This window comes from Pyxicephalus adspersus, chromosome 1 (genome assembly GCF_032062135.1).
Source record: "Pyxicephalus adspersus chromosome 1, UCB_Pads_2.0, whole genome shotgun sequence".
Taxonomy (NCBI): domain Eukaryota; kingdom Metazoa; phylum Chordata; class Amphibia; order Anura; family Pyxicephalidae; genus Pyxicephalus; species Pyxicephalus adspersus.
Window position 1 is genome coordinate 70,662,787 of NC_092858.1, and position 27,485 is coordinate 70,690,271.

The following is a 27,485-nucleotide window of genomic DNA, read 5'->3' on the forward strand; positions in this document are numbered from 1 at the left end:
GCACATCTTATTTGGTCAGACCCCCAGGGAAGGGGGGGGGATCTCACTTCTATGTGACATACATGAAAAGTTACAACCACTCTATATACAGCAACAATCATTTTCACTGATAATTGCATGTTTATATTTGGTTATTTGCACTTGGTTATGTGTACAGTTTGCCAAATAAATTGTTTTTACTTAAAAAGAAGACAAAAATAGATGTTTACAAGCTAAGGGTTATAATAATACTTATAATTGATTGTGTTTTAAAACCTTAAGAGTTTTAGGTACTGCACATTCTTTTCCGATTGAATAGGGCAGGAAAGGATAACATTTTACTTCAAGTACACCTTGAGTCCCTTTACAAATTGCAGGTTTCTCAGTTTTGCACACGGTATCTCAAAGTTCTTTTATAGCTTTAAAATAAGCATGTGCATCTTAGCAAACTGGGCGGTTTGATCATGCAATGCAGGTAAGGGCAGTTCTTGCAGAAGAACATAGCGTATCCCTTTCAATTATTGACCTACCTGATTCGCTCAAGTTCAAGGAGGATCTGCTTCATCTTTTCATTACACGTTATGTTGCCATTTGCAAACTCAGCCTTGGCATGCCCCATTTCTTTATATTAAGGAATCAGTAATAAGAAAGGAATCAGTGATAGCTTTATTTATTTTTTTAAACCCAAGACCACATACAGCACTATATATTAGCAATTTATTAAGTTATCCTTTGGTAATGTATGTTACTGCCTTTATGTCATTTTGGTGAATATATCAGAAAGGTACATGACAGACAAGACCCAGTGTGTTAAGTCTCAAAAAAGGTTTCAGGTCTAATTACCAAGTTGTAAATGTTGCAAATTCTATTGTTTCAGTTACCAGTAGTGTAGATAACATTTAAACATTTTTATTATTAAAAACAAGGGTTTTATAACATTTTTAAATGTTAAGAATGTTTTAAATAAATGATCCACATATCCATAGGTGTAATTTTATTTTATTTAAGGAAAAATGGGGAAAATAGGAATTTCCATGAAACACAGTAGACATAAGTTAGATAGCACTGCAAAATGTCTGAGAATGTTTACTTGACACCAGTCTGCTTTGCAGTTTAACAATTAGTAATTGTATGCAGTTTGTCACGGTTATCTTTTCGCACTATTATTATTCAGAAAAGTTTGAGGTTATAGGTCACAAAATGTGAATTACTAAAATTATGCAAAAATTCACTTAAAAAAAACATAAATAGGTGATGCACATTAGTTTAACAAAAATGTAAACATTTTCTCCAATGTAACATGTGCATAAAACAGAAAAAGGGAAGCAACACTGCAGTCATACAGTTTAAGTTATTCATACAAGAATATTATTTCTTATGCATTAACTAAACCAAGGAGCAACTGTATTCTGCTTTTTGATATTAAAGGTATTGTCCATATTCATCACATAGTGGTTTTTGCTATTAATACTGGTTTTAAATTACAAAGTTGCAGTAGGACATGTTGGAAAGAATGTTTGCTGGAAGAAAAACAAACAGCAAAGACATCAGTTTTTGGGGACTCCAGGACTACTTTTTAAAAAAATATTATATAGGAACTTCCAGCAGTTCTAATCGAAGAACATTTCTAATGCGTAGTCTTTTTGAAGTTATTATTGACTTCATCAGAATGTAAGTACAGGACTGGATTACCACCAACAGAAAGAATAATGAAATTACATGACCAATGTGGTGTTAAGAGAATGCACAAACAAGAACCCCCACACTGCCATCCTTGTGCTTTGCAACTATTGCACAGACTGTACATAATCTTCAACTACATAAACAATCCTCCTGTTTGATACAACCAGATGTGAGACAACCAGATGTGAATACTCACTAAACATCATGATGAGTACAGTAAGCACCTTGCAAGTGTCTCAGTGAATAAAGAGCCTAAATATTGTCATTCATGCAATTTTCTCTATCGTGGACAGTGATCACGCTGTGCTCAGGAGCTGCAAAGCACACAAGCACTTAAAGGCAGGCACAATGTTAAACACCTATTAACAGAGCCCCATAGATCAATGGGACAAAATCCCCACAAGCCAAAGTGTCAAACGGAACTAAAGGTTAGAAAATGTTTTATTAGACTACGCTCAAAATTCTTATGAGAACAGTTTTATGCGTCCACTGCCCTTTATAACTGAAATTGAAATAAATGTACATGTTAGCATCGTTTTCAGTGCTACTGGGAAAACAAATTCTAAACAAATGTTTCTGCCATTCATTATAAGGCTTTCATGTCATGGAAAAAAGTGTGTATGCAAAGGGGTGGCTGTAGAGTAGTGCTCATACTAAGAGAACTATTCAGTTAAGAAAAGATTCTCCTTCATCTGCTCAGTCCTTACTTCATATCAGCTTGCACTAATACCATTAGTCAGAACCAGCATGAGTACATGCTAGCTCATTTTCCAGACTGCGCATTCAATAGCAAGAATACAAAAAAATATGTTTCATACAATGGCAGAAACAAAGGAAGAGTAGTCTATATTAGAAAGAGAAGCTGTTCACAAATGAACAGCTTAAGGCAGCTGTCAACATTGTACCCCACACCAGAAAAAAAACATTTTTTTTAAAGGGTTGAATGATAATGACACTGTGCATTGCTACATCAACCACAACTGTACACTCCAGGAACCTTGAATAAAGAATGGGTAGCCATTGAATAAGTCATTCCTGTCCAGACATTTATTACAAATGTCAAAACGCTCAGAAAATAAAGCCAACTTTCATATTTTCATAAAAAAGCCTGAACTGGGAATCTTACATCTAAACACAGGAACAGTATGTCAGTTATGAATAAGCATTAACTACATTCGTAGAATTGTTTTAGTGCATTGCATTCTTACAAAAGGAATATGTAGCTCCCCTTCATGAATAAGCCCCCCCCCCCCCCATGTCCCTCCTATTGTCCTATATTTCACAATTCAGAGAACTAGCCTAAAACACAGACCTTCCATGATGCTACATCTGCATTTCACAGAAAGTGAAACCTTACTGTCTCAGATCAAACGCATAAATGTGAAACAGAGGGTGAATTTAAATTAGGTTAAAATTCACACAAAAGCCAAATAGGCCTAATCAGTGTTTTGTCACTGCCACAAAAGAATTCTGTGCCTCTTCCGAACTTGGCCAAAAAGATCAATCTGGCACAAATTTGGTATTAGGTTACACATTCACGGTATATGCCAAAAACATTTTAAAGATAAATGAGAGAAACTCTTGTCAGGCCTTTGAGTGTCCAGGATGTCTGCAAACATGCTGCAGGTGTCATGGCACCAAAAGGGTTTGTGCATCGCCCAGAATGAGGTAGGAGAAATAATAAGCTGATTGGAAATTTGCCTGTAACATCCAACTCCGCAACCCTGTTTTGTTCCCTTTCTACAGTACAAGTTTAGGTTGATTTACTGCGTGCACATTAACTGCAGATATCTAGGAAATATTTAAAAAAAAACAAAAACAAAAAAAAACTATGGATGAGGCAGCGCTAATACTGTGACACATTCTGTAGGGACATGAGTCAAGGAAGTCAAAGAGAATGTTTTACATGAACTTAGGCAAAGATCAGCAATGCACAACATTGGCCCAAAAACATTGTGCAGGTGAAAAATAAAAACATTAGCTGCTGCCCTTCACATTTTATAAATACATTTTATTATATGAACTTTCCTTAGTCAGATTCAACATAAAATAAAAAAAAACAACCCCACTAAATTAAATAACTGAAATATTAGTAAGCCTGGCTGTGCATCATCACAAAGGCTTGCTCCTGGTCTGCCCTCTTGTGTTACAAACAACTCCATTTGTTTGGGTGCTTTAAGTGTGGTCTGGTTTTTGCACTTCTCATGTACATGGTAAATTAAGTAACAGGAAGTGTCTAAGTTAGTAGAAGTTTGCTGTTCCTGCCAAACTTCGGATGTTTACAGCACCTGACAGGCATTACAGACACAGCTGCCTTGCAAGCTGCATAAAAGTCCTGTCATCTTCTCCCCTAAGTTAGAAACAAAAAAAGATCCACTAAATGAATGCAAACTCCATCTTGAACAAATATAACAACATCAGTGCGCAGGTTGTACTCCAGTTGTAAATGGTTTCAAGTTACGGAGATTATGAAGACTCTAGGGGAGGTATCAGCAGTTCCATGAGTTACCAGCTGAGAAGAGAGCTCCTGCCGAGGGTCATGAAATACACTTGACTGCTTCCACCAGACCGTACGGAAGCAAAGAAAACCTGAGGAGTGATGAAAAATGGTAAGAGTTAGACATAAGGTACAAACTACAGATAGGAATTGATTGAACATTGGCAGCATTGTAGCAGTGTATAGTCAAATGAAATGCAAAATTATGAATCAAAACTTCAATATAGCAATTCAGGGGTGCTGCCCCCTATCCCACTATAATTTGTAGTCATCTGCCTACGATCATAATTTACAAGATTAACAAACTGGTACATTTAGAAGACGTGACATTTTTTTAAACTGGATAGGAGCAATAAGAATAAAAGATTATAACAAAATCTGTAAAGGCAACTCTAGTTACACAATAGAATACTAAATTCATATGAATATAGGGACTGCTTTATGAAAATGAAATTTGTAATTATATTTGGAAAGCTTTATCACTGTAAAACAACACTGCATATTAAGCATGAGAACTCTTACCATTGTGTTTTATTTTCTTTCTTTCTGGCAATATACGAAAATTGCAGGATGCCCAGACAACTAAATCTGCAATACTCACCTAACCCTGTTGCATTGCAGGGGGTGGGGTGTCATCATCTTTCTTCTTCTTTTCTTCCTGGATGCAATCTTTGTCCATCTTGATTGGTCATGCTGGGACAGTATATTTGTTGATTCATTCTTAATACATGCAAGGACATTTGACAGCTGAACAGTAATCAGGCAGGTAAGAAGAATTACTGCAGAAGGGGGCATTGTCTGTCCCTTTATGCAATAACAACCTGACTGATTGTAGGTTTACAAAGTGGGACTTTAGTTCCACTTTAGGAGTGTGACAAAGGTGGCATTCAGCTTGACAATTATAGATAGTGGAGGCCAACAAACATATCTTTTTTTGCAGGAGTTTAATGGTCATGAAAATCAGGAAAAACAAGAACAATTTCTGTTTTTTTTTTTCCTGTATAAACTTTAGCTACAGGAACATAATCTGTTTGTATAGCTATAAACCTTTCATATGGTCTCCTAAAATCCATCAAATAGTGCTTGTTGTCCTAAATATATTTACCTTATCATTTCTTTCACACAGAAATTTTAGTCTTTGTGCCCTTTTATGCATAAATACTCCATCAAGGTGGCCAGTTTCTACAGATCGAATTTCAATGGCTTTTTCACCCCATCCCATTATCTGGTTAGATCGGATATATGCTGTAAAGAAAGACAAAAGACAAACTATAATTCCAATTAAAAAAAAACTCCATGGAAGAACTGTTTAGGCAAAAGAAGTATATATTCAAACAGAGCCCTACATAAAACATACCAACAGATGTAGGCATTTCTCCCCATTGTAGAACCACATCTTTGGTGATCCTGCCATAAGTATTGACATAAACTCCTTCATCTTCATAACAAACTAGCAACTCCATGCCATCTGTATTTGGGAGGATGATAATAGCATGTGGCTGGATACTGCTCTGGATCTAAAAATCAAAATCACATAAAAAAATAGAATCAAAAGGAGGCAACGTTAGATATACTGCAGCACAACACGGATCTGTATAAGGCCTGGAATAAAAAAAAAAAAAAAACAACCTGCATATAAATTTTATTAGAAAGTATGATTGGTTTAAAAATGGTATAGGCTTTAGGACACTAGTTATTTTTATCAGTGTTGAAAATAATTGTATACCATAAGCCATATTAATGATAACAGGTAACCTACATTCAATAAATAAACAGCCTATCATTTTACAGATACACCCTGGTAAGTTTAAGGAAAAAATAGAATATCATATTCCAGTTCGATTCATGACCAATGAGTTTTTACACAGCTTAACTGTTTAATGCCCATGTCTTTTTTCACTACAGCGCATGCTTCACTTTCTCATAGTTCTCTGCCATCTACTTGCTTGTTTAGTGTATGTCTCACTGAAAGCTTATAATAGTCCATATGTGCTGCATACAAGGTTTCAAATTTGTCACTCTTTCTGGTCTTGAGAGGTTGTACACCACTGCAATGCTTTGTTGCAAATTAAATATCATTAGAAAGCCTTTAGTATAGATTCTAACTGGACTGGTTATAGCTATAGAGTTTTGATCAAGATCCAAAATCCCTGCTTTATTAAGGCTCTATGTATACATCCTTTAATTCTCACCACAGTGATCTTCCCTACAAGAGAGTCTGTTTTTAAAGGCACATTACACTCCCCAAAATGTCGGTAGACCCATGGAAACATATCTGTCTGGTTACATAAATACCACTGTTCTCACTCCCGCTGTTAATAGTAGCCAACATTAAAGGGAACATTATGCTATGCATGAGTCCTGTGCACTTTTATTTACTGAAAAGGAGGATAAATCAGTATTGATGATACCCACCACATATTTGAAATCACTGATCTAAAAAAACTAGATTTGTACATCATAGCAGGGTTTATTCATAGTCTACACATTGCTAATTTTAGTCTTGGTACCTCCATTGAGTCTATGAAGCTTCATAAATCTCCAGAGCTACATACAAAAAAAAAAACAAAAAACTACAAAACCAATGCTTTAAAAACCAAACAGTTGTTTGTATTTTTATAGTAACGCTCCTTACATGTGTTGGTAAATAGATGTCATAGACAGCTCCTGAGTCCACATCAACGGCATGAAACCCAGCACAGGAACCATAGATCACTTTCAACCTCTGTCCTTCTTCAACTGTCAAATCCACTAACAGTGGTCTGTGTACCAAATCTCCAAATGACTGCAATAAAACACATTGGTTTATGTGGTAAATAAATTCATACAATTATGTTGTTCCCATTTCCTGGGATAGCAAAATAATATATATTTTGGGATATCATTTCTTCTAACTTTGTTAACTTTCTATAAACCATAATTAAACAAAAGTAAAAAAGAAGCTTTTTCCCAGTGATCATTTAAAAATTTTAAAAACAAAAGCATAGATTTCATTTTACAATTTTGTTTCCATTTGGCATGACATGGCAATGGCACAACATTGATTTTAAAAAAATTCCTTTTAAGTGCAAAGTAACATTTTCCGCTTACACGAGATATAATGTGGCATGTTACATCAGCGCCAAAAGAATCAACAATGTGACTGATACATTGACAGGGAGTGCCGCTGCTAGTCCTTGACATTCTAAACCTTGATCTGGATAAAGCATAGAAAATATATTGATTGCAAATATCAGCAAAAACAGCAGCAACCCCTGCCCTCAGTGTTATTGCAAAGGCCATCAGCTGGGGATGCCTATTTAAAAAGAAGCACAGACTCCCTCCATCCAAACTCTTGATTTCGTAATTATATTGACATACTCTAGAACAGGATTTCATGGAACCCTAAGATTGCTCCAGAGGTTGCTGGGAGTTCCTTGTGCAATTTGTGCCTCTCAGGTCAGTTTAGGCGATCTATAATGGTGACATTTTTCTCAGTACTCTGCTAGAAATATATCACTGCTGCATGATCAAGAGATATACAAATAAAGTATGTGAGCTACTTTGCCAGTAAGTCTAGTAGAAATGGCCATAATGATTTTCTTGTGTTGTTTTTACATACTTGCACTACGTAAGGGGACAAACAGGGCCTTTTCTGCTTATCAGACTACATAATAAAATTAAATCAAGTTACTCACCTTAAAAGCCATAAACTTGTGATACGGCTTTGGAGCCCAAGCATAGACTTCAACTGAACTCTTTAAAGCAATTACCAAAAATTTTATGCGCTCATATTTTACTAAAAAGCAAGAAAAAGAAAGAACAGAAAACAATCAATAAAGATATAAGAATATCTCTACATTATAGAAGATAATTAAAACATTACATTTCTCAGAAATATGTACAGAAATAATTGCATACATTCTTTGATGGGAATTTGCAATAAGACAGGTAATAGTGAAAACTTTGGGCATAGTAAAAATGAAATTAACTCAGAAACAGAACATCTTGGACAGAGGACAAACTGTCCACAATAGACCTAAAAAAAGGTCATCTAATCAAACTGGAAAGCCCATGCTTATACATGGGTGTGAGCTTTCAGCTTTAGTCTTCCTTATATAATGCTGTTTAACCTCTCTACTCCAGCAATTTGATTGCAATTCAGCCACATAAATGAGAGCATTATTACTATTTGTGGACTGCCTGACACAGGATAAAATGCAACTAGAACAGGGTGGTTCAACAACCATCAAACCTCACATCCTGTTCTTAAACAACCAATAGCTACCTTGAAACATTCATGTTGTTTGGCTTAAGGGGTTGTATTAACTGTGTAAATATACTGTGATATCTCAATGTTAAACCACTCACACTGGTAATTGTCTTGGGGAAGATTAAGGAGCAGATACCTACCAACTTTATAGTGTACACAACCCTCCAGATCCCCCACAGTTGTCCAGCCTTGCTTCTTTTCCACCTCTGGGTCATTATGAAGGATCTTGTTTCTTAGCCATGATAAGTAGTACACTCGCAGCTTGTTTTTCTTTCCTGAAAATTAAAACATGTATAATTAAGAAAAGAATTGCCCCTCAAAGTTTAAAAACAAATTGTGGTAGCTCTTGATTTTAAAAGTGCAAATTCTGAAAGCCACCATCCTTATCCTTTCAATTATTACTTTCCATTAATACATAGTGATTGCCTAACCTAGAACAAGACAGGGCATACACGATATGCACATGATTGTTTTAGGTTTTGATATACCAAGAAATTATGGAAGAACTTGCAATCTAAAAAAACAAGCAATGGCTACTCACATTGATAGCGCAACATGTTCAGTTAATGGAAATGGCGTAAGTAGTCAAGTAAATCAACTTAAAAGCATACCAAACTCAGAATTTTCCCCTTTACATAAAAGGGCAGACAACCCTAAGGTAAAAATTCTGTTGGAAATTGGAGCGCAAAGCCTCCCGGGATACCTACATCAGGCATCCCGGGAGGCAGTGAGATTGGCAAAAAAAAAAAAAAAAGAAAACGGGACGATTGGGGACTCGATGCAAGACACCCCCCGGAACGATCGGACTACGCTGCAGGATTAAACGTAGGTTTTTTTGGTTTGTTTTTTTTGCACTTTTGAGTTTAGTTTCTCTAAGTATTGACAAAACTAAGAGATAAATTTTTAAATCTATTACAATCTAATTCATACACGTCTATGTTTAAACTAAATTTAGGAAATTATATATATACAGAGCTCAACACAGAAATTTATTTATGGTGGGTGGGAAGAAACTGTAGGCGGGTGGAAGCCCCCGAACTATGACCCAACTCATCAGTAACCACTCAAAAACAGTCAGGTGGTTGCCGAAAAGTGCTGGGTGGTGCACCCGGATAAAAGGAACTGGGGAGAACACTATTATATTTTATACACATATTATATATACACATACACACACATATACACACACAAACAGTATTAAAATGTATCCTGAGCATATCTTACATATAGTACATTACCTGATATTGTTACCAAAACATTGAGACCTTCAAGGACATCCATTTGCTGGAATCGCCTTCTGTTGATGAGGGGGTACACTTTTCCCTGACCACTCCTGTCCAGCAACATTAATCCACTTTCTGTACCCACCAGCAAGTTAACCCCTATGTAAAGATAGGGAAAAAAAACGAATTATGACATGCAATAATTATGTTGGCAAAAAGTACCCAGCAAAGTAATTGCTAGAACAATAAACCAGCCAAAATTTGCTAGTAACTTGTTTAAAGGCAGCAATGTATACTTCTAATACTTTCCAATAAAAGCCAAAAACATTGGGTACAATGGTAGTCTTTATTTTACAAAAAAATAATTTTACAAGTTCAACATGCCAAAGTTTTTACTATGCGTATTATATATAAAAAGAAAAAAAACCCTGATTAATAGGTCTAGTAAGTCACAAGGCAGGATGTTGGATTACTGTAAACCCATAGGTAGGTAAGAAAAAATTAACAACATTGATAAAAAAAAAAAGCTTTTGGTGGAATTTGAAATATATTTGTGTATTCAAGGTATGTTCCACCAATGAAGTATAACAGTTAAAGAAGAACTTATGACTACTGAATTCTGCACATAGTTTATTGTTAGAGCTGAACTAAAACACAATGGATTTCAGTTTAGGGTAAAATGGATTTATTTTATTTTTTTTTATTTTTTTTTACAGAGAGAAACTACTCCCTGAGGCCTCTTCAGCAGCCCACAAAGCCCAAAGGTGTTGAACTCCTGGTGTCTTGGAGCGCTATAATTTACAGTCTCCGTTGACAGTAAAATTATTAATAAACTGTATTTATATTTTGCCAATTTATTATTACGCAGAGATGTAGTGAAATTACCTAAAATGTCAAGATTCTAGTGGACATAACACATACAGGTGAAATAGACTGTGCAAAATTTTATTACATCATAATTTTTTCATCCAAACTTTTCATTCACAAGAAAACATACTTCATAAGTCTGAAATGGTTTAACCATTTTAATCCCAGATTTATTATGAATGGCTACTTTGGCCCATTAAGCATTTTTTTTTTTAATACTGGTTTTTGTTTTCTTCCAGAGGGAACCTTAAAAGGTTATAAACCGACAATGTTTGCCTTTTAGAATAAAAAAAAATGAAATATTTTGATTCAAATACGTTTTCCTGCCCATAACCTGCTCAATAATAACCTGCCCATGGGAATCTGCAGAACTTTTTACCTAAGCTTGGGTTTTCAACAGGCCAAATATGTATGGCTTGACTGAATTGTTAGCATTTCTTCTTTTTAGATGGCTTTCACAAGTACCTAAATGGAACCAATATGTAAATGTGCAGTAGCTGTACAGTATAAAAAAACAGCATGTGGGGAACCCCTCTAATGAAGTCATGACTGCTTACAAATTAAATGTCAGAAATGCTTTTAAAACAATTACAGGGCAATGCATTGCTTTTCTACCCAACAAGCCAATCAAAAGCAAAAGGAACTTCACTAGCTGTTGGGAGCACTTTACATCTCCTGGATCTAAAAAGTTGTTTATTCCTTGCAGGGTTAGGGTAGCCCTACTGCAAGGTAACTTTTAGGCAGATCCTAGTGCTACGTTTTTACGCAGTGAAAAGTTTAGGTCAAGGTATTATTACATGTTGGGAAAAAAACTCACCCCAAAGTGCGGCACATAATATCTCAGAGTTAAACCTCTTCTTGTATTTACGAATCTCGGGCGTATCACTCTGTGGTCTTGTGTTTGTGGGATTAACATTAACAACTGATCCTTTTCTTGTAGGATCTTGTCTCATTGCATCTGGCCTCAGCGCTTCACTGGAAAATCCCACTAAAATAAAATTAGTATTTTTAAGGTTAGCTTCCAGTGTGCGCATGTAAGTACCTGAAAGATATAAGCGGTTACATGTTCAATGACAAAACCTTGTTGTTTCATTGTCAGCTTTATTATTACTGCACATAGCAAGCAGGGTGGGGGAGGCAGACACCACTAATGGGACTAAGTGATATAAATGATCCTACATTAACACAAAACAAACTGAAAGGTGAAATTAGGGCTGATAAAAGGCCTGCAAATATGAGTTGATAATAAGGACATAAAGAAACTGAGGAGATTAGACCCATATAATTCAGCATGCTGGACATAATTTAGAACATTAGGGATAAACAAAATGGGAACTGCATGCAATGGGGAATCAAACCTTTACTGACAATGTAGCCAGCAATGCACAGGGTGTGGAAATAAAGGTTAGATGTGCTTTCATCTTTTTCAAATATAGCAGAACTGAAATACATTTCTGGTCACTTGACAGTAACCATGTACAGCTCAGCAAGATGGCAGAGTAAAACAAAGTAGAATGTTGAACATAATGAACTTTCACTGATGGGTACTGCCGGTGGGCAACTGCTAATCACGGTACCAGAGTTCTTTCACTGCACAGCTAATGAGGAAGACTTCTTTCCTGCCTATGTTTGGTAAAGTCAACGATAATGTAAAGGTTGTTAGAAGCAGGGTAGCCGTTAGCCTGGAGCACAAAAACACATACTATATTTACAGAAAGTCAGAAGAAAGGTTAATTAGGATGGATATATCAATATATCTACAGTATCTGCATATCAGTATTATAGTAAATGCTTATAAAAAATGGCTAATATATAGGGTCTTTGTTTTTAGGTTAAAATCCAGTTATCAGTCACTATACAGCATTCAATGTAGCAATGGTATAAGGCGAACAAGTGATTAATACTAAAAGGATACTTACCCACTGATGTCACAGTTGTACCACTGGACGGAGATATCTGTAGTAACCGAGGATCAATAAAAGGTGTGAAGGAAGAGGAAGATTTGTGTTTCTGGAGGGTATTACTTGCTGACTGGGTCTGAAGCCAAGAAAAAAAAAGAAAAAAAAAAAACATAAGTAAACATCAAAGTTTAACCAAAATTTGGCAAGGTGCATGGTAGAAGATGATAAAGCAGTAGTAAGTACAATGTTTAATAAGCGGAGAAGGGGGGGGGGCAAAAAAAAAAAACTGGGTGCTTTAAATTTTTCCTATCAATTTGTCTGCAATTGCTGACAGATGTTTTAATAATACATTTCTTGTTTCAGAGCCTATTCAAACAATTACTTGTTCTGCCACCTAGTGGCCAATTGTCGTAATGCACAGGAACTGCTATATGTATATTACAAATGTGTAAATAACAAATATTATAGACGACTTTCGAACAAATTAATATGGGAATAATTTATAAATACATCCCTATGAATAGAACAGACTATAGTGTATATACACATGGAAGTAGTTTATTTCAAAGTAGCTGAAATGTTTAAATATATGTTAATGTCATTTCTACACTGTTGTGGAATTAAACTACCGGTATCATATATACACTAAGCATTTTGCTTTACATAATCATTTTCTTTTGTCTAAAGTTTTTTTTTTTACATCAAAGTTTTAATGCTACTTATGTACACAGAAGTGTACTAAAAATGTGTTTTTTTAACAATTAATTTAAAAAACAAATCATATTTTAAACATCTTTAACTGCAGTAAAGCTGTGAATTTTAATGTGATATTTCCGGCATTTATATTTCCTGTTTTTCCTTTATATTTCCTTTTTAAACAAACTATTTGGAAAAAATCTACACCAACCTGCAGGTTACCTTTGTGTGAAGGATAATTTTATACTACCACCTGTCTGGTAATCTTTTATCTGTATTTTAAAGCCAAATAGTAATAAAAAGACATTCAGTACATCTCTGCAATAATTGCATATATTTTAAGAGAACTACCCCCCAATTCTGCTGGAAAGCCACTGCACTGCTACCGGTAATAGTGCACAGACACTTCTGTGAAACCAAATCTCAAGCAGTGTTGTCAGCCTGCCTAATTTATTCCCCCCTTGGGAGTGAACTTGGGGTATGGCAATGTGCTCGGGATTTCACACAGAAGCACCGTGTTGTCAGCACATACTGCAGGAAGTTAAGGATCTTATTGGATATTTGGCAGCAACAAGTATTGGGGAAATGTTAAAATAAATATATCTCTGCATATATTTATTTTAGCTACTAAATTTACCAATGTATTTATAATTTCATGTCCGTTTTTGATTTTCTGCCTGTAAATTCAGGATTGAACAGTTGAAAGTTACCCTGTGACAAAAGCCTGCTAAAACTGACAGATTTGCTTCCTACTCTTTACAATTGAGTGTCTCAGTCGGTTAATTAAAAAGAAAGACAATTAGAAAAGTAAATTTTTCTTTTACAAAATGTAAATGGATGTGAATGAACAACTTGCGCATGCTGCAAGAGAAAATATTGAGACAAAGCTAGATAAATTGATAAATGGAAATTTAGCAAAATACAGTTTTATAGTACAATGTGTGTTAACGTGAAGTGGAACACTTATACACTACATTCAAGACGGATAGATTTTGATTACATGAATAAAGTACAGTGGGTGAAATGCAATATTAGCTGTGTAATGGCTGGCACAAACAAAGAAAAAGGCATGGCAGAGAGCGTAAGACAAATCACAAACTTAACACTGAGGCAAATATGAAAAGAATATGGGATGCCTAAAATAACTCGTAAAAATAGGTTTCCTAGGTAGCAGCTTATAGTAAATCAGACACATAAATAACAAGAAAGTTGCCAAATCATCATTCAGAAAATTTCATATGGTGGTTTGTTTTATGAACCTGTATGAAATTACTAAACCAACTGAACTTGGACAGTTTGTATATTAAAAGAAAGAAGTGTACAGGCCACATGCAGAAATCAATCAAAATGGTTGCACAATGACTGCATAGACACAAATCTGACTGTATTTTTTAAAGTATATGCAATGTACAATTATGAAAGCAGAAGTTACATTAGACCAGAAGTAGGTCATTTCCAAACCAGTTATCCACAGGTAAAAATAAACAGGTGTATGTAAAATAAAGAGGCTGTGAAGGTTCCAAGCAATCTGGAGGAAAACTCTGCTTTGGACTAAAATTAACTAGGTATGGCAGCCTCTTAGCCAAGAACCAAGCCGGCTGCTTTTAAAATATCTTATATCTAGAATTAATTGAACTGATTTAATATTATTCCAGAGGAGAAAAATCGCGTCAAGCATGACTGGCAAACTTTCCTTAAGTCTTCTACATACAACTATTAAAAAGCAGTGTTTTCTTTGTTGATAACTCCCATTAAGTGCTACCAAAATGTTAGTTTCTGTGTGTAATAACAGATGTTGATGCTTTAGTAATTATTGCTGCCAAAGAATATTACCAACAGACAGTGAAGGAAATGACAGTGAAGTGAAAACTTTGTGTGACTAAAGGAATCCCAGTAGTAGTAGTAGTTTAACAATCTGCCATGCCGGAAAGCACCAACTATTAACCAGGAATGTGTTAGTCCCCTCAGTGGGGCACCTACAACTTGTAGGTTTCCCTTTCTTCCTCATAAAACAGAAAAGGCTGCTGTGTACAGGGTTTGAATGCTAGTTGCTAAAGTGACCTAACACAATCACAATCAATCAACAATTATTAGTCATCTGAACAAGGCTTTGAGGTTCTAAAAAGTTTTCTGGGTTGTTACAAATAGATCCTATAAAGTTTAAAAATATGTTCCCCACATGAACATCTTGCAAAGCTATATTGTTAGGGTTCAGCCTGCATCCCAAAGCAAATGAGAAACACCAGCGTGACTGACAAACGAATACATAAACATAGTTCAGTGCATGTGAGAAGGAGTTTGGAACAACACAGAGGATGAAAAAGAGACATGTCAACTGTTGCTTAATCAATAATGAAATTGTAGTGTGCTGTGTAAATTTAATGGACAGTAAACATGCAGATGACATTACAATACATGAATATAGACTAAAAGTATTTAGTTCTGTACAAACTAAAAAAATTAGAGTGGTGTTAACAGGGAAGCATGTGACCAGTAACTGTCACCATCCTATTTCCTAAGTAAGCAGCCAGTGTCAGACATACCTCATTAGCAGTTAACTTGTCCTGGGGTGTCTGTGGGGACATGGTAGGTGTCGGCTGACTTGAGGATGGGGAAGAGGTGGTGGAGGAGGAATGGCTTTGCTGTAAGAGATCTGGCAAGAGGTGAATGCGCCCCGCAAAGCCATTGCTCTCAAGTTGATTGGCACGCTTTTTGTCAACTGTACTCTGTAGAAAAAACAGTCACACTTGTCTCGTTCAAGTGCTGCTTTAGTACATACTATCCCTGGCAAATTCTAAAAGTTGGATTACAATTCACATTACTGACAGGGGTAGGACAGTCAGAGCTGCCAAGTAACTTCATGTCTTGAGGTCACAGTGAGAGGTGAAGGGTTTTACAATAAAAGCCATTTTTCCCGCTTTAGTTTGCTTAAAATGGCTTTTGAATGTTGAAAGGCAAAACAACCAATTGGTATGGGGTTTTGGACAGTGCCAGTTAAAACATGTTAGATGAAGATTTACTGCAGTGCACTCAAAGTTCTGAGAAGCTAGCACCCTTGACCAAGATGGTGGACCAGCAAGCATGAAGTCAAATGTTTACAAATTCTGCATTTTCTGAAGCAAAAGCTAGTATTGTGTAAAACAGTTTATGCACCCAATTGAAATATTAGTCTTAAAAAGGAAATATCAGATTAATCATCTTTTTCCTAAAATAGGACTGGTTACTAAAGGTCTGCTCTGCGCTTGCTTGATTATTCTTAAGTTCTGCACAGTCTTCTGGTTCAGAAAACCACTGGCTAATTAGAAAGTTAGTAGAGTGCGCCTGTGCAAAACATGCAGAAAGCAGCAAATGAAAGGATTCTAACTACTGATCATGCACAGAAACAATAAAGGCCTGTGATAATGAATGGATGCTAACTGCTAAAACATATTACAGAAGACAGAATGCAAGGGAATGAACAGAATGGATGGAAGAGTTGGCTATATTATCTTACAGACTGGGGGTTATACCTGGCGGACGATTAAAGTGCCTTCTTTGGAAGGAGTCATGGCAGGTTCACTCTCCACATCATCATGAACAATCATTGTTTTTACAGATTCAGTCTCTCCATTACTCAGATTCAGTGAAGACCTGCATAAAATTGCATAAAAAGGTCAATAATTGCATAAAAAGGTCAAAATATGAAAGTGGAGGTGCTGGCCAATGAAGCTAATTTTGATTTTTTTTAGGAAAACGACAAGTACAATTACATATATTTGGCTAGCAGTTTACTTCCTTTCACGTCAGCATTTTATAATGAATAAATACCCCCCATAAGAGAGGTTAAAATAAACATACATCGCTCTGGCATCCTCAGGACCCGAGGTTGATTCATCTGCACCTTCTTGCTCTATGTCATCATCCTCCTCATCTGTAGTGCCAGAATCTTCACTGGATGAAGAATAATCGGTTACTTTATGCAGGGGCCGTACATCTTCTACAGCACGGAGTTCTTTCGCCAAAGCAGTCAAGTCCTGAAGTAAAAAAAATATTGTACAAAAAAGTTTTGACCAGAAAATGATGTACATTTATGTATTAATAACATATTAGACCTCAATCTACCATAGGAAAAATATAAGGGTGGCCAACAGAAATAGCCAGTCGTTTGGTTCCTACTCAGCCATCATTTAAAAACAAACCACTACTAGTCTGAAATCAATGAAACTAACAGGGTCACAATACCAAAGTTACTGTCCTAATATCATCTACATTTACCAGTACAGGCCTGAAAAACCTGGCATTTCACTGCCACTGCCTTTTGTAATGAAGCACTGTTGAACTGGGAAATAATTTTAAACATACACCAACTTAAAGGACTGTTTGAATGGGAGCTATGGCAGCAAATTTCATGGGTGGCCTGGTCTAGGGTGGCACCCATCATTTCCAGATTGTACAACAGCTGTGTTACCCATTTTATCTGACTGCAGTCACTAGAATTTTATTAATCTGGGCACTGACAATGAACTAACACACCAATCTGTTCAATCCAGCAGTTCATTCAAGTTATTATCTAGCCTCTGTTTTAACCATTAATGGCTAAAATAGTCCCTATAGAAGCTACATATTGGGTTTTCTTTTTCAAATGTAGCAAAGCAGTCACAAGTCCTGCTACACTACTGCTGAGCTTAATCAATACAATAACGAAGCAGGTAAAGCAGTGAAGAAACTGCCGTTTTTAATATTTTGACCAGCATGTATCAAATATAATTAAACTTTTAAAATGATTTTTTGCAGCATTTAAATATATTTCAATATGTGTAATATATTGTATGTTTATTACCTAATGTACTTACCACTTCTCCCTGGATGTGTCCAAACAGAGAATAAAGTTGTACCATATGTGGTGACCAGAAGCAGACCGGGAAGACATATTAAAAAATACAAATCAACAGAATGGTAACACAAATGTTATCGAACTTTAATTTTTTTTTTTAATCTTTAGAAAGAGGTTACATTTATGCTAATTCAGCTCTTGAACACAAAAAGATATGAGCTGGATTTTCAAATTCACTGACGAAAAAAATCTTGATGAGGCCACAGATAATGCTTGGAACAAATCCTTGAAGCTCCAAAAATGTTCTATAGATATCTGTAGTGTAGTGCAGGGGTCTTCAAACCCCGGTATGCGCCTGTCCAACAGCTTGGCCGTGAGAGCACGGAGACCAGTGGTCCTCAACCTGCGGTCCGTCGACCATGCTTGGAGAGGGGGGCACTGGCCACAGCAGCGAACCATGTCCCCTGTATGTATCGCAGGCTCAGGGTGGTGGGTTCTGTCATCATGACATCACTCTGAGGGAAGTTTCTTCTCCTTTGAGTGATACCCGGCTCACAGAGTCCGTAAGTTTAGTGGTCCTTAGGTCCGAAAAGTTTGGAGACAACTGGTGTAGTGTACAGATTAGGATAAAATCATAGAATGAACCGATGTTATGTAATCTGATATGCTCCCCCATGTGCTCTACAATACAATTAGCAATGTCTTTCTGGATCTCTCTGGTTTACGTTATGATGTATTGTTGGCTATGGCAAGGCTGATAAAATGTTTGCCCAGTGACTAAACAAGTAATAAAATGCAGGCCCTTATAGACCAGACACTATTTTTGATGTAAAGTCAAGACAAATTAATGGTAGTGTTGGTAAATTTTGCATGCCAAATTCAAATGAAACAGAGGTCTGAAGTGTGTGGATTAAGGCTTAAGTTACACTGACATATGTAGTTATCAGCAGGCTAATCCGCCCTCCTAAACCCCAGCAGCAAATGCAGCTCTCATTCATTCAGAGTTAGGCGCTTAGCCCTAGTGCCGGCCCCTAGAGCTAGGGTGAACTGGCTAGGGTATAGGGGTTAGACTTGACATGCTTGACATCTGCGTGCCTCCCTGTGCCCCAACCCTAAATCTGTGAGCAGCTTTCATAAATTAGACATCAAAGTATTCCCTGCATGCGGCAACTGGTTAACATAAATAAAACTTTTAAGGCATAACCAGAGACATACTATACAGAGGTTTAAAAAAAAACATTTTAAACAGCAGATTTTCTTACAGTAGGCTTGCCCGGTCTTCCAGTATCTTTCTTTTCATCAGGTTTTTTGGTTGTATTGTCAGGGCGCTGGGATGGTGACCCTTCTGATTTTGATGAAGCTGGTGTTTTGGGGGGCAATTACAAAATTAATTAAAAAAGTCCAAGAAAATAGAGAAACTTAAAATTGTTATTTATACAAGACTATCAGCTAAAAATAAATATATATTAAAAAAAAGTTTATTTAGAATTACCTTCTCCCAGAAAGTAATTACTGATATACACGTGTAACCTTTTTTTTGTATATGATTCTCAAACCTAAAACTTGGCATAGCAAGTTAGTATTTACTCTAAACCAAAAAAATTGCATTTCAAATGAAATGCACATTTATACAGTTAAATGTAGGTAAAGTAGTAAACTGCACGCTTGACAAAAAATAAATGTGTATTATCAATACAATTTTCATATAGGTTTTCTTTTGATTGATATACCAAGAACCTTCGAACCACTGCATTTGTCACCTAACCCAAGAAGTTAAGCTCCATCTTTATTCACACTTACTGATAGATGTCTCTATACATGGTGTTAGGGCCCACTCATCTATATGTGCTGCAGTAACATGTGGCTCATGCATTGTTTTGTGTGTGTCCACAAACCATGTTAAGGCCTGAGTACATGTGTGTTTTAGAATACTTTTTGTAGCACCCTAATGCACAAAAACAAGAATTCTCAACTGTGCTTACAGCTGTGTTTTGGGGTGCACTCCTTGGAAAAAGTGTATATGCGCATTTTAGGGGTACTCAAAATAAATGAGCTGCACATTAATACATCTCAGCAAATAGGTCCTGTGTGTTAATAGACAATCAGCAGAATTAGGTGATCTTTAGAATTGTCTTACCTTGCACCTAAGCTCTCTGACTTAACACAATGGGCCTGATTTAATTAGGCTCTCCAAAACAGGGGGAGATAGACAAAAAACCTGGGTAATTCAGCAAACCTGGAATAGATGTGGCCCAGGATTGAAAACATTTTCCATCAAATAACAAATGATTTTTTAGGAAATCCATTCCAGTTTGCTAGATCACCCAGGTTCTCCCATTATAGCCTACCTTATCCAGTCTTGGAGAGCTTGCATCCAAGCTCACCCCTTTAACACAAGGGACAACTCAATGTTTATCCTAACGAAAAATTATTTTTTATTTTTGAGAGCACAGAGGTGAGGGGGGTGAGGGGTTGTAACCACTGTCAGCTTTATATTGTTTCCATTAGATATCCTTTGTTAAAGTATCCTGATCAAAAATGTGATTGGAAATGGAGGAGTAAGCCCAACATTTTGGGGTTCCACATTAACTGAAATGGAAAGGAAATCTTCCAACAACTGTAAGATGAAATTTCCCACACATTGGTAGGATATGCTCATCTCATTTCCAATGGTGTCTAATAGAATGGGATATTAAGTGAAAAAAGAAGGACTAGGCAGTTTAACAAAACGGTTTTCTTTAAATATATTTTGAAGCGTTTACCAGCATAGGTAAAAATTACATTGGCATTAGGGAACTCTCTGTGTCCTAGGAAAGCATACTAAGACTTTTTTTTGGAAATCTCGGTGCCAGAGCATAATTTGTGATCCTTGTTGACATCCAAGGAGCAAATTTAGAAGTGTACAGATATAGGGTATACATTTTAAAAATACAAGTAATGTATATACTAAGACATTTCTTACATCTCATGCGGAAGCGCTCTCCTGATCCACTCTGAGATCCTGGATGTGATCCTGCTTGGGAACCAGAGTTGCTTGACCCTGAAGAACTGCCACTGCCCGGCCTGGGCACAAGCTTCTCCACTCTCTCCCAAAGTAACCTGGGCTCGATATTGCTAATAAGAAACAAAGATTTTAAGCACAATTTAATATCAGTTGTGTTTTCTTTCTCAGTTATTCAAAAATTGTTTTATAAAATAAAACTTTCAGACAATCCTTTGCAAAAATTGTTCTGAAAGCCTGCATGTGCTAGGTTACAGATGCCCACAATTCCAGTTTATCTACTGCACAGTAGCTCCAGCTTTTTTTGATAAAGTCAGTTTATAACACATATATAGGGGCCAATGAATCGAACCATTAGGCTCAATGGGAAACTGAAAATTTGAAAGTTCTTCAGACAACAGTTTCGCTTTATTGTTGCTACCAATCCGGTAGCATGGAAGAAAATTTAGAGTTTGCAAAGAATATATGAAAAAATAGTAAATGTCCATAGCTTGACCACAACCATTCTTCAAAATAATATATGCTATCTAATCAGTGACACTGGTTCCTACTTCCCAACTAAATGCACCAATCACAACTTTACACATATACCAATCAGAAACTATTTAGGTTTAGATTGTGTCAAGCCTAGAGGAGAACAGGGAAAACAAACGCTGTAGTCTGTGTGCTTATCTCAGGACCACAGCACTACTAGTTCATGGTGCAAATCACCAGCCCATCATAAGGACTAGTTGGTTTCATTATTAATTACTTCCTTAAAAAAAAGAGAAAAAAAAAAAACACACACACACACACGAACATCAGTTCTTAATGTGCATGGTATTGAGCAAGTGGGAATGAAGAATTACATACCGGGGCGGTTACTGACAGCCATGGAGCCACTGACCTTAGCATAAGGTTATACAAATCATTTGGGGGCTAGCTTTATATATTTACAGCAGGTCTGTGAGAATGTTATGAAGTGCAGATAAATAATAAAATAACCATGCTTTAGTTATAAATTTACAGTAAAAGTGGGAATGTGTCATTTTCTATTAGGCAAGTTTTTATGCTTGTGTCACAATTTGCATTATCTGCACTATTGCAGCAGGGCCAGTCTAGGACAACAAGATTAGGTAAACATACCTTGTAGAATTCCTCTGTCCGGTTTGATTATTCTGTTGCACATTGCCCTGCAGAGGGGAATCTCTTCGAGACAACACAGGGGATCTTGATGTTGTTCTTACAGGCACCTTTGCCAAAAAATAAAATCAATACATATATACATAGGTTAGTATGTTTGAGGGGGAAAAAACAAAATGCCACGCTATAAATCAATAAAGTAGCAGCTCACAGAAAGTATTAGATTTAACATTACCATATATGTTAAACTGGACAAATAACCAAACACTATAACCTAATTTTATGATGATTATGATGATTATATTTGTCTTGAAGAGTTGCTTCAGAAGAGTGGCAATGAATTGGATAGCTGAAGCAACATGAAATTACATGACAAAAAGAAGCAAAGCCAAACTAGGATGTGCAGGAGCATATATTAGCTTTATTAAAGCATATGAGAGATGCACATATACCTATCACAGAGAAGCTCCCACAACTTGAATTTTCTGACAGTCACAAAACACTAAGAAACATGCCTTCTGACACTCATACCAATATTTAATGACCATAAACTTTTGGCCCCAAAACAGACAAAAATAGAGGTCTACATGAAAGTATAGTGGACCGTTTGCTGTATTTTTAGTATATTTGCTGTTTTTTTAGTAGATCACCTCAGTACTAAGAAAAACAAAATTGGAGTTTGCACACAATCAGCAAGTAGAAGAGAAGGCAAATGCTTCTGTTCCAACTAATGTACAGTCAAACTGATACCAATTCACAAATCATTCTCAGCCAGTGCTGCCATTATGCCAATAGGCAATGTAAACAGGAAAATCTATTTTAAGAATACCTATTTAAAAAGGCAGCCATCTTGCGTTGTTTCTATCAGAACAATATGTTGCATATGATTTGCATGCCAGTTTCTGAAAAATTGTTATGAAAACAGTCTGCAGATACTGCACACTTAATGGACATGGCTATTCTGTAAAAAATAAACATGGAGGCCACTTACAAGACTTGACATCCACCATGCATTAACATTTTGTATTGGTTTCAGGTGCTACCTTAACCTACATGTACAAGAGCTTTGTCTATTACTACTTCTACTCCTTACCCTTGGAGGCACCTCTTCACTGTCTGATCGAGCCCAAACCCTTTGGTTGGGCTCGGGAGTCTCAGATTTAGAGTCAGAACTTTGACTTAGACCTTCACTGCGTGGGGGAGGGTGTGGTTCCTGAGAACGTAGATGATGAGGTGCAAATTTGGGAGAAGGGTCACTGAAGGAATGAGATCGCGAGACAGGGGAAACATTGTTCTTGAGGGATGCCAGATGAGACCATTGTACCTTACAAGAAAACAAGACATAAAACATTTACATGGTGTATTGGCAGTGCTGACTTTTTATTCCAGTGTAAGAACATAAAAAGTCAGGGAAGGATGAAAAACAAAACACCGGGCAGGCTCACACAGTTATAAGGGGGAGAGATGAAAATCGAACAATGGTTAACTTTATGTTAATGTTAGATTATACATGCACATAACAATGTAAACAGCAACAGGTTAAAATTTTAGAATAAGATGAAATTTTGCTAAAACTGGAAACAGCAGAATAATGCTTAGATTTTACATTACGTTCCCCAAAAGTCTTGAACAATAAATCTTTTCTGTGTGAACGTACCATGTAGAAGGGGGTACTTCACACATGTGCAAAAGCTATACCCTCAGTTTTTAAATCAATAGATAGAATAACAAAGACTTTGAATGACAGTTACATTAAGATATCAAAAAATTTAAATCAGAACATTTTTAAAAGCAGTACAAACAGCAATGGTAATAAAGTACAGTAACCCATGGCTTCCCACAGTAAGCATAGTTAAGAAGATTCTAGATTGGTTAGTGTACCTTGAATATTTTCACATTTATTTTTAAAATCCTAATTGTATTTACTGAAAAGTCCAGAAGCCAGTGGCAGCACAGCAATTCTACTCTCAGTCTGGACAAGATCCAGCAAAATAGTGACAAAAAGGTGGAAGGGTGCCTACGTGGCACTGAAACATTGGCTTTCTAACATGTTGTGGCATTGCTTCCACAATAAAGCAAGAATCCTCTATTTTGGAGTGCTGGTGATTTTGTCTTCTGCTTCCATGAGTTTGTTTACTCTTCACTCAAAAACAAAATAATAATAAATTTGTCTGGGGTTACATTTTGGTTATCATGATGGCCATGTCTAAATTCATTAATTATTCTGGAGCCAACAATAACTCACTCTCTGATACCACTTGGGGTATCAGCCAGGCCATGAAATCATATTACATGGATGGGAACAGAAGGACTATAAAAACATTCTACGTCAGAGAATAGGCCTGCCAACCTGCATCATATTGTGCCTCACACATCCTACAGTAAAACATCTACAATCTATAAAGTCAGTTAGTAAATAACAGTAGTTCAAAACAACGTTCTACATAACTTCTGGCATTACAGTAGAAATATTCATGATGCGCTTAATATGGAATTGTACAGAACAGTAAGCACATGCTGTGAATAGAAATCATTTGTAACAGAATAAGGTCAGCATAGAATATGAGATTTATTAAGCCACTTACAAATTCAAAGTAATAAACAACCATATGTGCTACCTCAGAGCAAGGACACATTTTCACAAATCGCCAAAGTCTGTAAAATTCTGCCAGGAATAAAAGTCTAATATTCAGATGTTCAGTTGTGAGCTCAAAAACAAAGAACTTTCAGTTTAATATAATGAGCACCGTTTTGAGCTAAAGATAAAAATAAAATACTTAGAATTCAGTAAGGTAAGCATATTTCTCAAGAAAGCCTCCCACTGATGGCTGTGCCACTTCTCATTAGTAAGCACTGTCATACCTGAGGTTCCACTGGCCTATGCATGGCAGGCTGAGCAGGCTCAGAATTCCCATTGGAAAAAGACTCCGATCTTGAAGGCACTGATGGCTCCAACACTCTCCCTGTTTGCTTTGACTGTGCTTCAGGAGAGCCTTGGTTAGTTTTCCTAAGGCGTTCTTCTGCCTGTATCATATTGCAACACAGAACACATAAAATATTAAACCCTTACACATTTTAAGTTTCAGGATTTTTAAATATTGCTTATGGATATGATATTTATATTGTCTCTCTCTATTGTGTTCTAACTCTTACACACACTTCTACATCTGCAGCAATAAAATACCATGCAGTGTTGTCAGCCCTGCCTGTGGTGAATAGAATACTTCCACATATCCTCAACTCAAAACCATTTTTAGGAAGAGGTGTTCTGTAGAGCAGTAGGGGAAAACTCAGTTTGACAACAACACTATTCTGAAATTTTAAGGCAGCTTAGTACAAGGAACTAGAAGCTCACACGATCTCGGGCAATATAAACTTGCAGCATTTTAAAGAGACACAACATGTGCATGTATTGTACTAAACAAATATATATTATTTTAACTTGCCATACACCTTATGTTGCAGCTTACCAGTCCTTAGGTATAGTGTTTGCATTAGTTTTTTTTTTTTTTTTTTAATAAAAAAAAGGTAAAGAATATTTTCAGAAAGTAAAAAGATAACAGTTGATCTTGACACAAATGCATTCTCTTTGTCACTTCTGTTTATAAAGCTCACACAAACTAGGTTATCTTGCCATGCCATGTGTCACATCTATCATTTATATCAGGAACTAATATTCTCTCTTGTGTCCCCAGTTTTGACCAAAGGATGAAAAATTGCTGTTTTAGACAAAATTATTGCTGGGAAAAAGGCCTACTTGAGCACACTGCAATAGTATAGGGTGAAAGTCAGGAAATCTAGTTTCAATTAGGTGTTAAAAAGAGTATTGATCTGTGCGTTCAAATGGTTGATCTCACTCAGCAGAGGATGACAAAAAGTTAAGAAGGCAAAATTGAGAGTCTCCAAAGACATCAAAGCTAATTTCCACCACATTACTGGTTTTGATACACATGAATGCTTTTGAATTTAGGCTAGCACCAAAAAGATGAACATACATCAGGTTAACAGTTCTGTTCTATTCAAGGACATGGGAATATTCCGGCATATTGCCTGAAAAACATTCATCAAACCCGCTAAAGGTTTACCTCTCGTACACGTTCAGCCTGCTCATAGTGAGCTTTAGGCTCTGGGGCAAGGTAACTTTGCTTGCTTCTCTCTTGCTGTGGCATAGAGGGCTGTTGAGGCTGTGGTTGCTGCTGCTGTTGTGGTTGCGGTCGGTGATCATGTTGTAAAGACATAAGATATGCCTGTTCTTGTTGCAGCTGACGCTGAAGCCTTTCGGCTTGCCGGTGTTCCTCCATCTCTCGCCACCTGTATTCCTGAAAATATATACTTAAATTAATAAATCTAATTATGAACAGGCAAAAAGATAATATCTGTTAAAGCATACTGAAAAAGAAAAGGTGATACTGATCCATTTGTTTAAACAGTGTGCATCCGTAAATAAGAAAAAGACCGATTTATTATTCTGCATACATGCTCCAAGTCAACAAATGACAATGTTGGCTTCAGAATGACAGGTAGGTATTTTTTTTATTCAGTATCAGATCTCCTTTTAAAAAAATCAACTTGTTCCACAAAAATAGTCTAAAAAATGAATCCGAAAATCAGTTAATATAAACCCTTAGTTGGTAAAATGCAAAAGGAAATAAGGACATGCAAATCATAACATACAGGAGCTACAAAGATTTACTCAAGTGCCGATAGGTAACTGTTTCGTAGCAGTAACAGGTAATAGTTTGTATGGCTGTATTGCTTGGTAATTGCTTTATAGTTGGAAACTTACATTATGGGCAACATTTTCATATCTTTTTTTTGTTTTGTTTTTTGTTTTTTTTTATTCATAAGTGTGAGGTTCAAATCCGAAGCAGAATAAAGAGGAATCCTAAACAAAGTCAAAATGCAAGTACCCTGTAAACAATCATTGGTACCATAACTTTATGCAGAATGCATGATCCGTGTAAATTAAATCACAGCACTGGAAAATTGTGTAGTATTACAGGATTACCCTATCCCATTTTTTCATTTGTCGGAAATTAACTTGCTGAAAGGACCATAGTAAAGCACAAGCAGGACAAAAGTTACAAGTTACATGTTTTGCTTGGGTAGGGTGTGGAAGGGCTAGAACCTTGCCAGGTTTTTATTGGCTCTAATAGGCCGTTTGTTTTTTTCTCCCATAGGAACAAAAAAAAAAAAAAAATTTCTTCCATGAAGTAAAGCAATTTGCAATGTAATTGTATGGATGGTATTTAGCTGTAAATAATATGGGCCCAGGGATCAGGCAGGTTTAATTTAGAATATCAGCAATATATGGCCTGATATTTGCATGTAATTCAGTCTGAATATTACTTGAACTACTCAGACAACAGATATTGTGCAAGCAACTAAAACATGTTAAACCACTATAATCCAACATCACATCAATTTTCATCAATCTACAATCCTTTTTTT

The 27,485-nt window shown here is 36.3% G+C and overlaps 1 protein-coding gene across 1 annotated transcript in view; it reads right to left on the minus strand.

The window, feature by feature from the left end:
* Window positions 1–962: 962 nt before the first annotated feature.
* MAP4K4 (mitogen-activated protein kinase kinase kinase kinase 4) overlaps window positions 963–27,485 on the minus strand; it is an 85,965-nt gene continuing 59,442 nt past the window's right edge. The window contains exons 15-33 of the mRNA XM_072403128.1: window positions 26,120–26,353; window positions 24,897–25,058; window positions 23,128–23,358; window positions 22,038–22,144; window positions 20,874–21,025; window positions 19,174–19,271; window positions 17,931–17,939; window positions 16,936–17,111; window positions 16,608–16,728; window positions 15,642–15,824; window positions 12,421–12,538; window positions 11,319–11,489; window positions 9,650–9,793; window positions 8,552–8,686; window positions 7,837–7,937; window positions 6,795–6,944; window positions 5,517–5,676; window positions 5,265–5,404; window positions 963–4,251 (exon numbers count right to left, since the gene is read on the minus strand). Coding sequence (XP_072259229.1) covers window positions 4,168–4,251; window positions 5,265–5,404; window positions 5,517–5,676; window positions 6,795–6,944; window positions 7,837–7,937; window positions 8,552–8,686; window positions 9,650–9,793; window positions 11,319–11,489; window positions 12,421–12,538; window positions 15,642–15,824; window positions 16,608–16,728; window positions 16,936–17,111; window positions 17,931–17,939; window positions 19,174–19,271; window positions 20,874–21,025; window positions 22,038–22,144; window positions 23,128–23,358; window positions 24,897–25,058; window positions 26,120–26,353 — 2,676 coding nt within the window. The 3' untranslated portion in view covers window positions 963–4,167. The remainder of the gene's footprint in view (window positions 4,252–5,264; window positions 5,405–5,516; window positions 5,677–6,794; window positions 6,945–7,836; window positions 7,938–8,551; window positions 8,687–9,649; window positions 9,794–11,318; window positions 11,490–12,420; window positions 12,539–15,641; window positions 15,825–16,607; window positions 16,729–16,935; window positions 17,112–17,930; window positions 17,940–19,173; window positions 19,272–20,873; window positions 21,026–22,037; window positions 22,145–23,127; window positions 23,359–24,896; window positions 25,059–26,119; window positions 26,354–27,485) is intronic.